Here is a 12,401-nt window from a genome sequence, read left to right as displayed (position 1 = left end):
TTTTGCATGCCAGTGATGGTGACTTTATTTTCCTTTTAAGTCTCCTCAAATACAACACAGCATGGCCTTGTGTTCACAGTGAAGGACAGGCATTGCAGAACACGTACTCTTTAATCACTGCTGCCTAATAACAGACTCCTTGAACAAGACTGCTCTCCAGTATTTCTGCTGTCATGTTAAAATCCAGTTCCTTCTGGTCTTTTTTCCACAAGTGAAAATCTTTTCCATGGAAAATATACACTCATTTGGCAAGAGTTTTGAAAAATTCACTGTCCTCCTTTCACAAAGGGGTGGTCCAGCAGCTGCAGAGCAGAAGGCCGTTCGTGTTGATCTCTGCATTGAAGGTTCCACAAATCAGTACATAAAACTAATATCTATGCCTGTGATGTAAAACCTAATTCAAAAACCTGTAAAAACCTAATTGCAAAATTAGCCTTTATTATTATTACTATTATTACTATTCTTACTATTATTATTATTATTATTTATGCATTCACTACTCATTTTTAGGGTTTTTTTTTGTAAAGTTGATAGAAAGGAAGGGAGGCTTGAAGGAAAAAGACTGTTGGAATTTATGAATTATAAAATGGAAATATGTTATTATTAAAGAAATCATTACTTATTTCCCTGAATTCCTTGCAAATCTTTGAATAATTCTGCTGATCTGGCTATTTCAGGTGCACCAACAATGTATTTAAGAAAGGTGATAATTATCTGTTTGAGCCTCTGTCAATCAGGCTGTTCTGTCATCTCCAATCAATGTCATGCATTTTAAGAAGCCCATGGCTTTGTTTAAAACAAAACAACCACAAAAATAATTCTTATAATGTGTGAATGCTCGTGGTTTGGGGTTTTACAGAGAGAACTTTGTGTTTCTAATACGTATTATGTTTCAAATAAGTAAGTGTTTCCTGGACTGGCAGTGATAATAGATTTTTCCATTGCAGAATACAAGAATTAAGTCCATTTAGACTTAATCTAGACTTAGACTTCAAGCCAAAAGGGCTTGAATACTTTTTGATGCAGAAAACATCTGGGTTGATTGTCAATCACTCCATCCAAGCAGAGCTAGAGCTTGGCCAGAACCCAAACTCTAATTGGTGGGTATCACTTAACACATTTTAAAACAAGACTCTTAAAAATTCTCTCTTAATTCCATTTCACTTCCATTTAGAATACTGTCCTTAAAACAACTTGTCTGACATGGACCAAACTCAAGCAATACTGGAACAGCAAAGCACAGCAAAGAAATTTATCAAAGGTTTTGTCCAAAATTCAACGGTGCCGTGTTTATGTATGAAAATTACAGGGAAAGTAAATTATGAGTATAAGGCCTGCAAAAAGAGACTCTATGATGGCTTTTTTATACCATTATAAAGAGTAAAGCTCTTTTATATATATATTTTTAGATACAGACAAAAGGCTTTCCTGAAATGCATTTACAATAAAATCATATGTACCACAGCCTAAGCTCCTATGAGCTATCTCCAGAACACAAACTCCCTGCATCTTGCCTTCCATTCTCCAGTTCAGAGGCTCCCTACCTGGTTAAGCAGGCGTGCACAAACTCCACGGCAGCGCTGGAGAAGCGATTGGGCAGGGCCGGCATCAGCCCCCGGTGGGCCCCGATGTAGAACATGGCTGCCACCCTGTCCATGGAAGCCAGAGGGGGTTTGCCTGTGGCCATCTCGAACACGGTGCAGCCCACGCTCCAGATGTCAGATTTCCTGCCGTAGCCAGAGTCACTGATGACCTCTGGAGCCATCCAGTAGGGAGTGCCGTGCACGGAGCGCAGCAGCTCGCCGCGGGTGCCGCTCAGGCTGGCCCAGGCCAGGCGCCTGGCACAGCCAAAGTCAATCAGCTTGATCACCCCGGTGGGCATGAGCATCACGTTGTTGCCTTTGATGTCTCTGTGCACCACACAGTTGTCGTGTAAATATGCAACCCCTTGTAGAATTTGCTTGGTGTATTTACACAGGACAACTTCTGGCAAGGGGCCGAAGCGATTCAGAATACTGGAAATGGAGCCACCAGGAACAAACTCCATGAATATGTTTAAAATGTTGTCTTCCAGGCAAGTTCCTAAATAAGTTACAATATTTACATGCTTCAATGTCTTCAAAAGATCAACTTCCTCATGGAACTTCTGATACTCCTTTTCTGTAGTGAGTTGATCTGATGTATCCAAAACCACCTGTTTTACAGCTATTAACTGTCCCTGGCTTGTCAGACCACAGTACACCTACAGTGAAACCAGCACTTATCAAAACAAGACATAAGACAGAACTTGTGTATTTACTTATTTTAAATAAAGTCTTTGCACTTATCATGTTTTAGATCTCACTGTATAATCCAAAATATTTAACCCATTTGTTGAATAGGACAACAGCTATTTTTGAGATAAGGTGTAGCTCAGTGATGACCAACACATCTCACCATATTCAGACATTAACTTACCGTGCCATAGGCTCCCTTTCCAAGGACTTCTCCTCTTGTCCACATGATAGGATCTTTAGTAGCTAAACTGCTTCTTGGTAATTTAGTAGATTCATCAAAGTTTAGAAGGCCCTTTTCTTCATTTGAAGCCAAAAAGGCTTTACTGTAACTCTGCTTGAAAGATGATGGTCAGTGTGGGGAGAAAGCAGAGAGGAAAAGACAGGCTTCATTTGGTCCCCCCTTTTCATAATTTTTCCTGTCATGACTTTGCTTTATAGATTTTTATATATATAAATTGCCCAGGTCATTGATAGAATTGCTATACTAGGTAAAGCTGTATAAATATTTTCAAGTATAAATCACAACAGTGCATAACCAGGTTACAGCATGACATCTTCTTCCATTGCCACCAAGACAGAAGAGCACTTAAAAGAGCAGGTTACACTCTCTTTTTTGGTCTCATAGGTACAGTTTGCTAAGCTGAAGGGTGAATATGGCTATCATCATGCTCTAAGTAACACATGCAACACGAGTCTGATGAAAATACCAGGCCATGACTTCCCAGGAAGAAGAGACTGCTTCAGAAAGATGACAATAATTATCCCATTTAGCCATGAGTCTCCCTGGGAGAAGTGAGAACAGAGCTATAATTGACACCTGTGTCTGCAGAAGCACAGGGGAGTGTATTGATATGCAGTGAAAGACATTTCTTTATAAATTTGTAATTTAAATAGACAAAGAGCTAACAGGACCAAGGAGAAGCAGTACTGGCAGAGAAACACCTTAATAGGTAAAGGCATCCAGCTGACTTAGGGGCCAAAATCTGAGCCTTCTGAGCTTGAAGTTTTGATTAAGCATTAATTAAACTGGATAAGTCTGTCTGATAAACCAATACTTATGTTTCACATCTATAAAAGTATCCGGTTGCACTCAGAGACTCAAGGTAATTGCCGTTCTGGATATACAAGACTATTTGTAGTGTCTTTGCATATTCCTGTTCAGATCTCCAGCTCTTACTTTCCCCAAAACCTTTTTATACAAGCTCTTCAAACAGCCTATTCTCTTTATTCACTGCAATTTGTCAATTTATATAAGCTTTGGCAGCTATTCCTGTCATGCTCTAGTACCTTCTGGCTTGTGTCCTGACATGCAGCCTCTAACACAGATATATTCAACAGAGCACTGGAAGAATCAGTGGGCAGCTGGCCCAAGGAAAAAAGACTTGATAAATCTCTTTAATAAGCACATATTTCCCATTTTTCATCCAAACTTGTGTGAAGCATCACTCAAATTATTTAGCAAGTTACAAGAAGAAATTACTTTTACCTTCTCTAGAGCACTATTTATTGCTCCATCTCCATTCGTCATATTCTCCTCTTCTTCACTCTGTGTGTTTTGCATTTTAGAACATGTATTTTTTGTTCTTGAAGAGTTGGTGTCTTTTTCTTCAAGCATTAGCAATTCCTTGGCCAGACAACAAAGCAACTCATCAGTCACATCCTCAGAATCTGACCAGGAAGAAATGTTTTGACTTGTCTGGGGACTGGGGCTTTTGGCATTTTTTGTCCAAATCACTGAAGCCTGAGTCAATTCATTTGCCAAACCACTGTTTTGAGGTGTGTTTGCACAACTGTGATCTAATATTTTTGTAGGGGACTGACATTCCAGTCTATCTGAAAAGGGCAACTCACATTTATTGACAGACTTGGAGTCCTGGTGTGATTCCCAGCCTTTGCCACCATCCCTATCCCCCCTGCAACGGGGCACACAGATGTCCTGCTCTGCTGTTACCAGACTGCCACTTGGAGCAACACATTCTCTGCAGCCTTGATCACTGAGCTGAAGGAGATCCTGGCTGCAGGCAGCAGCTCTCTCATGGCTGGATTTATCCTGGCTGTCTAACAACTGCTCCAAAGAAACTTCTTTAATGGTTGACAGGTTTGAATTTGTAAACACTTCATTTTGCTTAGTTGACTGTGAAAGCTCTTCTAAAAATGTAAGCTGATGATCCATGTCTCCATGGAACAATGTTGTGCTACTCAAGGTGTGTGTTTGAAAATCCAAGTCAGATGTTGTTGCATTATCTTGCTCTGTGTTGCTGTCACTCAACTTGGTCCTTCTGTCCTTTGTGATCAAACCTTTCTGCTTTTGTTTAGCACCAGGTGTGATCTTCTTTGGCTTGGAATGTGTTTTCTTTTGAGTGTTTCTGACTCTGCTGCTTTCTCCCCCTTTACTGCAGGTAGATCTGCAGGTGCATGTTCCTGGTGGAACAGAATAACCACCTTTATAAAACCTGCCCTCGTGCTGATCGAGGTCTCTCACGCGGGAATACACAGGAGTTCCAAACATTTCATAAATACCTGGGCCTTGGTCATCTGAATTTATTATCTTGAACATGTCAGTGTATTTCAGATCTACAAAATCTGAAGCAGAGGGTGCACGTGGCAGACAAAGTGGAGTAACATGTTTCTTACAGACAGCTGAATTTTTGCAACTGCAGGAGCAACTTTGCTTTTTAATTTTCTGAGCAATATGGCCTTTGTGTCCTTGAGTGGTTTTTTTCTGACACTTCATGGAGGCCTCAGATTTCACTTTTGTCAGTTCCAAAGATGGGGAAATCTGACTCTTGGCATTTGATTTTGTGGTAACCTCTTCAGAAGCAATTAAGTCTTCAGATACTTTTATCTTATTATTAATTTTAGATTTTGATGAATATTTATTTCTATTCATCTTTAGTTTATTTTTGTCATTTTCTTTGTGAGCAAGAACATTGAGGCTCTGAGGAACATGAGGAGGCAGGGTACAGACACCACCCTTTTTTGTGGCAGGTGTTTCAGCAATGTGTGGCTCCCTGGCTGGCTCTTGCTCAGAGAGCATAACATGAGCAACAGCTACAAGCTCACTTTGGTCCTCTGAAGTTGCTTCTAACATGGCTTCTTTTTCTATTTCAGATTCAGAAAGACAGACTTGATTTTCTGACTGTTTTCCAGAAGGATCTTGAACTTCTACTCTGGGAATTACTGTAACTACAGAATTATCTTCCACGGCTTGGTAGGCCTCTATCACTTCATTTTTACAGGAAGAATCTAAATCCTGATTGTAAAGCACAAGGCTGGCACTCTCAGCATCTCCCAGCATCTTCTGTTTATAATCCAGCATCATCTCTGTAGCATTTTCTCCTTCCAGACCAGTGCCACAGCAATTCTCTGCTCTGTTTTGCTTCTTGCCAGCCCTTGAGGCATTGCTGTTGCTGGACACTGTAAATGCTGTCTGGGCTGTAAACATGCTGCAGTTCACCAGAGCACTGCCTGAGCTCAAGAGGGGACGACTCTGATCCCAGAACCTGGCTTGGCTCAGAAGATTGATGTTCTCACAAACCACTGAACACTGGAATCTCACCTGGTTCTTCTTCTCAGTGTAGATTCCCACATCAGCTTCCCTCCATTTGAAATGGCTTTGGATTTCTTCCTTCTTGTTGTTGAGGTACTCGTCACAGTTATTAATGCTGAAGTAGTACAGGTCCTTATCAGAAATTGGGGCCATGATCAATTCTGATGACTTTTCACTGTGCCTGTTTAACAAGTTGTCTAACTGATACTGATAAAATTTAGGAACTGGTTTTATAGGCTGAGGAATGGAGTTCATAATATTTAAAATACTTTTGATGTTTCTGCTTTCATTGACAATATCATCCTTTAGAGGAGCAAGATGAATTGTTCTTACAGACTGACATGTCACTGGTGGCAAATGAAACTGTAATTTCCATTAAAAAAACATTAATAGTGTGCTACACCACAGATACAGGTAAAAACTAATCTCTAAGAGCCAAGTAGAATTAGGAAAAAATTAGAAAATTATTATTATTTTATATATTTCTATATTAAACCTATTATGAAGTATAATATCAGACTCCTGAGATAATACATTATTTTTCACACGTTATTTGCACTGATTTTCTCAGATCCAGAACTATTTCTAAGTATTTCTTAGTTCAGAAAGTGGGATCATTTGCTTTAAGGCACAAGTCATTCTCCATTATTTAGAACCAGTAAGTTTTGTCCACATGTCCAAATCCTCTTGTCAGTTATTAACTCTGTCTTGTGGCACTTCATGTTTGCTACAGGAATTCAAAGGCTGGGCAGTGGCTTCACGTGCCAGAGCTCCTCTCTCACTGTGCACTCTCCTGAATGACAGCACCACTCTAATGCTGAGATTTAAAATCTTTTTATGTAACCCTCCAACATGTGCTGACACCATTAATTATATTCTCAATGGAACCAGAGCTCATGTAAGCAATTTTCAAAAGGAACACTAGATCATTATAACAGAATGCTATTGCATCCCTGGAGAAAACAATTCTAACAAGTTAGTTATAGACTTTAAGGTACATTATATTAAACCTAAACATATAGATCCATGTTAAATGGCCACAGATTTAGCTCACAGTTTTAGGTACACTGCAAGACAGCACAGTCTGCACTCAATTTGCAGTGAAGTGAAATGGATAAAACCAAAGGCAGCTGACACAGAAGTCTGTTGGGTCAGGGATGTGTTTTACTATTCCTCCCTGCTCCCCATCACATTTGTTGAAAGGTACCATGTACATTTGAAGGAGTACAGATCAGAAAAACGGAATACTTTGTTTGGACTATTCAGATGAACAGTGAGAATGATTTTCTGAAAATAGCATTTCTGTTCTTTACTTTATAGGAAATGAATATTTTTATGCAAATGAATGCAATAGAAATAATCACACAGTCATCTGCTCTGAGTGCTCATTTGCATGTCTATATTCAACATCAGTTTGCAATCTGCAGGAAATTTTTGGTTTGCATTCCAAGGGCAAACTGAGGTTTGAACATGCCAGGAAAAGCAATGTGTTGGTTTGAAATTGACAGTTCTGAAGGCTTTGTCCAGCCTGCATGGCATTAATATGAATGCTCAGTTTATCCCAAAGGATACACCTAGAAAACCCAAGACATGAAATAAAGCTGCATTAAATCACACCAAGGCCAGCTAAATTATTTGAAATGTTTTCTTCTTTTTTTTTTTTTCTTCCATAACCCTTTATATAATCCTGTGTCAGAACTCTTGCTCCAACTTCTATATTATCTTCACTTTTTTCCTGTGATCAGTTGTATTCTGTGATGGGTTCACTGAAGTTTACATCTGATTCAATGAGCTGAGTCTTTTCTACAAAAGGCTATTAATTAATATACATAAAGGCCAAATTCTCTTTTTTTTCCTAAATACACTATATTTAAAGTGGTGTGAAGTATTGAGATGTAAAATTGTGAGCCTGTTTCTAGGTACAATAATTTTGTGTAATCCTATTTACAGTTTTCAGAAAATCTCATGTACAGTATGTTTAATTCTAAAAGACTATTTTTTATTTGCTAACACAGTAAATTTCATCAATCATCTAATATCAAGACTATTTTAGAATTCAACTTCAATTTTAAATCACCATTTCAAAGAAGTGTTGGGGGTTTTGGCAAAACTAGACATCTAATTTAAAAAACAGGAGTCACATTTTAATTAATTTTAATTAATTTACATATTTCTAAAGGTTTTATATATTTTTGAACTTTCAGCCTTTTATCTCCAGAAGTCTCTGATATAACATCTTACTGATAATTTGTTGATATACACCTTAAAATTTGCTGACACACACATATATAAAATAAATGTAAAAATATTTCACATTCTTAAAAAAAAACAACAACACCTGAAACTAAGCAAACTACCTACACTACTTTGGTATTTCTATTTTAAATATTTTAAAAGGATATAATACTTTTGCCAGTGATCATTTTATATGTAATGTCCTCTTACCTCAGATTTCTTGTTCCTGTTTTTTAGCATTGTTACAGTTAACCCTTAAAAATCAGAACAAATGAAATATTAATTTGATGTTATTAAACAGACTACAACTCACATTTATAAATTAATTTCAAATTGTAGTGTTCAGGGCATCAAGGATCTGTCTGGTTGCAGGACTGTGCTATAAATCTGCAGTGCAGAAAAAAGTTGTAGGTTGAAATCTAATTGTGATACTGAACTTCACAATTCCATTTTCCATAGAAAACAATAAAATAATATAAATTTAAAGTATTTAAACACTAATAATTCAAATAAATGCTTCTCAATTGTAGATATTTGCTAACCACAGTATCTAGCTAATTAATATTGCCAGTATGAGGGAGAAAGATGTCATCACTCCAGGCACAGAGAATTACACTCCACATTTGTGGCTCAGTGTCACAACACAGAGGATCAGGAATGGTGAAATTTGTCATTGCTTCTCTTTATCTCCTTCATTCTGCAAACACACACAAACTCATAATTAAAGAAGAGGGTTGACATGGCTGAAGTCTCCTTGAAGACAGCAAAAGACAGAAAGGCAATATGATAACCAATATATAACTTTATATATAAAATATGTGACTTTTAAAATTGAACTTACTTTGTTGCATTTGTGCTTTTATTATCTGGAAAGTATCTAAATCCACGAATGATGCTGAAATGTTAGATTCTGGGCATGAGGTCTGTAGCAGAAAGCTGAAGTCAAAGCCACATCCCATGTCCTCTTTCTTTGAGGAGAAAGGTAAAGAAGTGTGATGTCTCCTGGGTAATGCTGTCTGATTTTTACTTGGAAAACACGCCACTTGTTGGTCTGGCCATGCTCGGGATGTTGGCGCAATTTGGCTAAAAGGCAAAACACAAAGAACCAAAATACAGAGCAAAAATTAGTGGAAGGAGCCAGTTCAAACAATCATATGGCAGGTGATTAATGTGACCAAGAGGTTTATAAGATCCCAGAATGCCAAAGTGTCTTTATTTATCTATGGGGTTGTGCCTCTCCCTGGAAATAGCAGACTGCAATGCAGAGGCTGACTACAAGTGAGATTGAATGACAATCAGTGTTAACCAAGCAAAAAGAGAAACATAAAAACACACTGTTCACCTTCCCCTTCTTGACAAAAATTGATTGCTTCCAGTATGTAGTTTTTATGAGTGTGTCAGAAGAATTCTGAAGACCAGATGTGCCTTTGTTAATAACAAAATATGCTATGGCCTGCTTGAAAAAACAGAGGCTGTGTAGACAAGCCCCAGTTTTGTGCCACGTGTTTTCTGAAGAATGAAAAATGTGGAAAAAGATAAATACTGTGACTGAAAAAAGGTACAAAAGTGCAGTCTAAGTTATTCTTAAAGCTGTGTACAAGACTATTATCTGGGTTATATAAGTCAAATAACTATATACCATATTTCTTTATTGGACCAAATAATTTGTTCACCTAATGCAATATCCTGCCTCCAGCAGTGGCCAATAATTGATATTGGGAAGAGATAAACACTACACAATATATAGAACTGTAAACAATGTCTAGGAAATACTTTTCTTTTTCAGGCCACGAACCTTCTTTGTTCCCATTTGTGCACACCCAAGTGCAAATTAAATACTGATGCTTCTTACCTGGTTTTTCCTAGAGCTTTGTCTGACTGATGCATTTCTTCCATTATATTGTCTGCATTCTGAAAAGTGACAACACTTCCACAACCTGCAGTAATACATCAGTATTTGCATAAAAGCAGCTTAATTCCAGTAACACATGGCAAATGTAGATATTTTTGGGCATTAAAACACTATTATAAAGTAGTATCAGGAAAAGAAACAAGAGCAAGTTACATTTCACTAATTCTTGTAATTTACTGATATGTTAATGTGTAACTTTGAAATCTTCTTATTTCTTAGGTAAGTTTATTAATTCAATGTGCTACAAAAGCAAAGAACATCTTTAAAAAGCCAGTTACAGCTCCTATCTCAGGAGAACAGAAATAGAAGACAAATATTGACAGAAACTTTACAGAAGTAGAGCACTTAAAAATATGAAAAACAAACCAAAACTTAGGCCTTTACAAAGGTAGAAACGTACTCTGACTTTAATTTTGTTATTTTTTATGGTTGCTAAGCTTTGACAAATAGCCACATTTCAAATTATTACTGTACTTTTCCAGCTTCAGATCTACATTTTACACTTTCAACACATAAGTTTTGGGTTAGACTACCTTTTTTGCTTCTCCTCTTATTTTGTTTGTTGTCAGACATACTGTCCTTAAATGTATTAATGCCCAGAAACCTGAAAAGCAAATTGTTAAATGATTTCCAATTCATGTATACAAAGTACTACATAATATTTCATGATTTGAGACAAAAGTAAGACAAAAACATTTTAAAAGTACTTGAAATTATTCAAAGCACTGTAATTTAGCATCTAATCCCTTTCCTGTGGATGCACAGAACCAAAGAGCTCAGAAAGTTTTTAGAGGTGAAACCACAACATATGCTATGTTGAACTTAACTTGGAAAGGCTTTACTCTTAATTAGAAGATTGCAATGTTCTTTTCCTATGACTAATCAGCAGTAACTGTGGGAAAGGAGCTGGCTGTCACCCTCCAGGTCAGCACAGCTGTGTGGGGGTAACACTGACCCTGACACAGTCACCGCTGCTCTTGGCTGTGGTGAGTGTGCTGGGAGCTGCTTCAGCATTCTAAAAACACCAACCCTCTTTTCCAAGATTAAATTCCAACTCTAACAACACCATAAGATGACAGTGGCCTAAGCAATACAGAACAAACCCAAAGTGCAGACTGGTAAAGAAGAAACATGAGAGGGTTAAGTCAAAGGATTGGGAATTTTGAAATTCTAGAAGGCTAATCCTTAAAAGAAAATGAATCCCAGTTAATAGTTTTGATGGATTTGGGAGTCTTCCTGAAAAACATAGTGAACTTCAGTTTTTCAAGTGATCAGAATACAAACGAAAGATAGTGAAATTAGCTAGAGAGATAGCTGTAGAAGCCAGCACTCTTGATGTCTCATGCTAAAGGCCAGATAATCCCTTACAATGTTCATCCCATTATGTTTGCCTGTCAAGAGTCAGATAGTGAACTTCCGAAAAACTCCCGTTTTTTTTTTTTCGATACACAAAAAACCCCTTCAAAATAATAACAGAATGTTCCGTAAAAAGGCAGAATCTTACAAATCTTACCTGGTTCTTCAGCAGCGAAAACTGAAAGAGGCGCAGCAACCCAAAGGGAAACTCGAGAGCATTTTCAGCTCGCAGCTGCCTTCCTTCGCTGCCCAGCGAGGAATTCGACAGCAATGGCACAGACTTGGGTTTTATTTTGGGCTGTTTCCCTGAGCGCGGAGCAGGCAGGAGCCATTCCCGAGGCTGGCACTCCTGCTGCTGAGTTTACACGGCGTCGCCCAGGTAACCCCTCAGCCCGAGGGAATGTGGCTGGCAGGATTTAATCCAAAGAGCAGCAGTGACCTATGAGAACAAACACGGCCCAGCTAAACCGCAGCGCTTCTGGCTCCAATCACAAGTTCTCTCAGCACACAAACCAAACCCTATTTCTATCTTATGTTTACCTCCGTTTATACTTTTAATACCTGGTATGTTTCCACGTCATTTTTACTTCACACTCAGTCCTCTCACGAGTATTTGTAATTTCCTTTCTAGCCGCAGATTTTAAGGGTATTTCCTCTTTTTTTTAAAGTAACAGACTGCTAAGGGACAAGACAGGATAAAAGAGGTATAGTGGGCTCAAGCTCAGCTAAAAGGGTGTTTAAGGGAGCTGCTCTGCTGGATGCCAGAAGGATTTCGCCGCTCCCCAGGTGACACAAGGGACGGGGATGGCTTTGGATTAGGCGGGGACAGGGACACCAGTGCTGGGGGATACCTCAGCTCCCGGCTGGCTGACAAGGGCTGTGTTACTCGTACATCTGAGGGAGCCCTTCTCGACTCTCACTGACGGAGCCGGAGAATCTGTGACAGCAGCCCCCACTTCAGCTTCGCGCCGGTGTGAAGCGACTACGCCCGCGGGCGTCCCATGAGGGACTGCAGCCGGCCGGGAAAGAGAGACACGGCGTGGGGAGCCCGGGCTGTGCGGGAACCCCACCG

The 12,401-nt window shown here is 38.8% G+C and overlaps 2 protein-coding genes across 2 annotated transcripts in view; one reads left to right on the top strand and one right to left on the bottom strand.

Annotated features, from left to right (window-relative positions):
- Positions 1-11,624, bottom strand: MAP3K19 (mitogen-activated protein kinase kinase kinase 19). The gene is made up of 9 exons (XM_005416005.3): positions 11,487-11,624; positions 10,507-10,577; positions 9,914-9,998; positions 8,903-9,144; positions 8,272-8,315; positions 3,763-6,189; positions 2,458-2,607; positions 1,545-2,242; positions 1-333 (listed from the first exon to the last, which is right to left on the bottom strand). The coding sequence occupies exons 2-9, from the start codon at positions 10,544-10,546 to the stop codon at positions 267-269; spliced, it is 3,753 nt and encodes a 1,250-aa protein (XP_005416062.3). The 5' UTR covers positions 10,547-10,577; positions 11,487-11,624; the 3' UTR covers positions 1-266.
- Positions 11,451-12,401, top strand: part of RAB3GAP1 (RAB3 GTPase activating protein catalytic subunit 1) — a 22,551-nt gene continuing 21,600 nt past the window's right edge. Inside the window, 1 exon segment of the mRNA XM_031057407.1 lies at positions 11,451-11,596. Within this exon segment, the coding sequence (XP_030913267.1) occupies positions 11,451-11,596 (146 nt within the window).

Source organism: Geospiza fortis, unplaced genomic scaffold (genome assembly GCF_000277835.1).
Source record: "Geospiza fortis unplaced genomic scaffold, GeoFor_1.0 scaffold112, whole genome shotgun sequence".
NCBI classification, from domain to species: domain Eukaryota; kingdom Metazoa; phylum Chordata; class Aves; order Passeriformes; family Thraupidae; genus Geospiza; species Geospiza fortis.
This window is presented reverse-complemented; position numbering and strand designations above follow the sequence as displayed.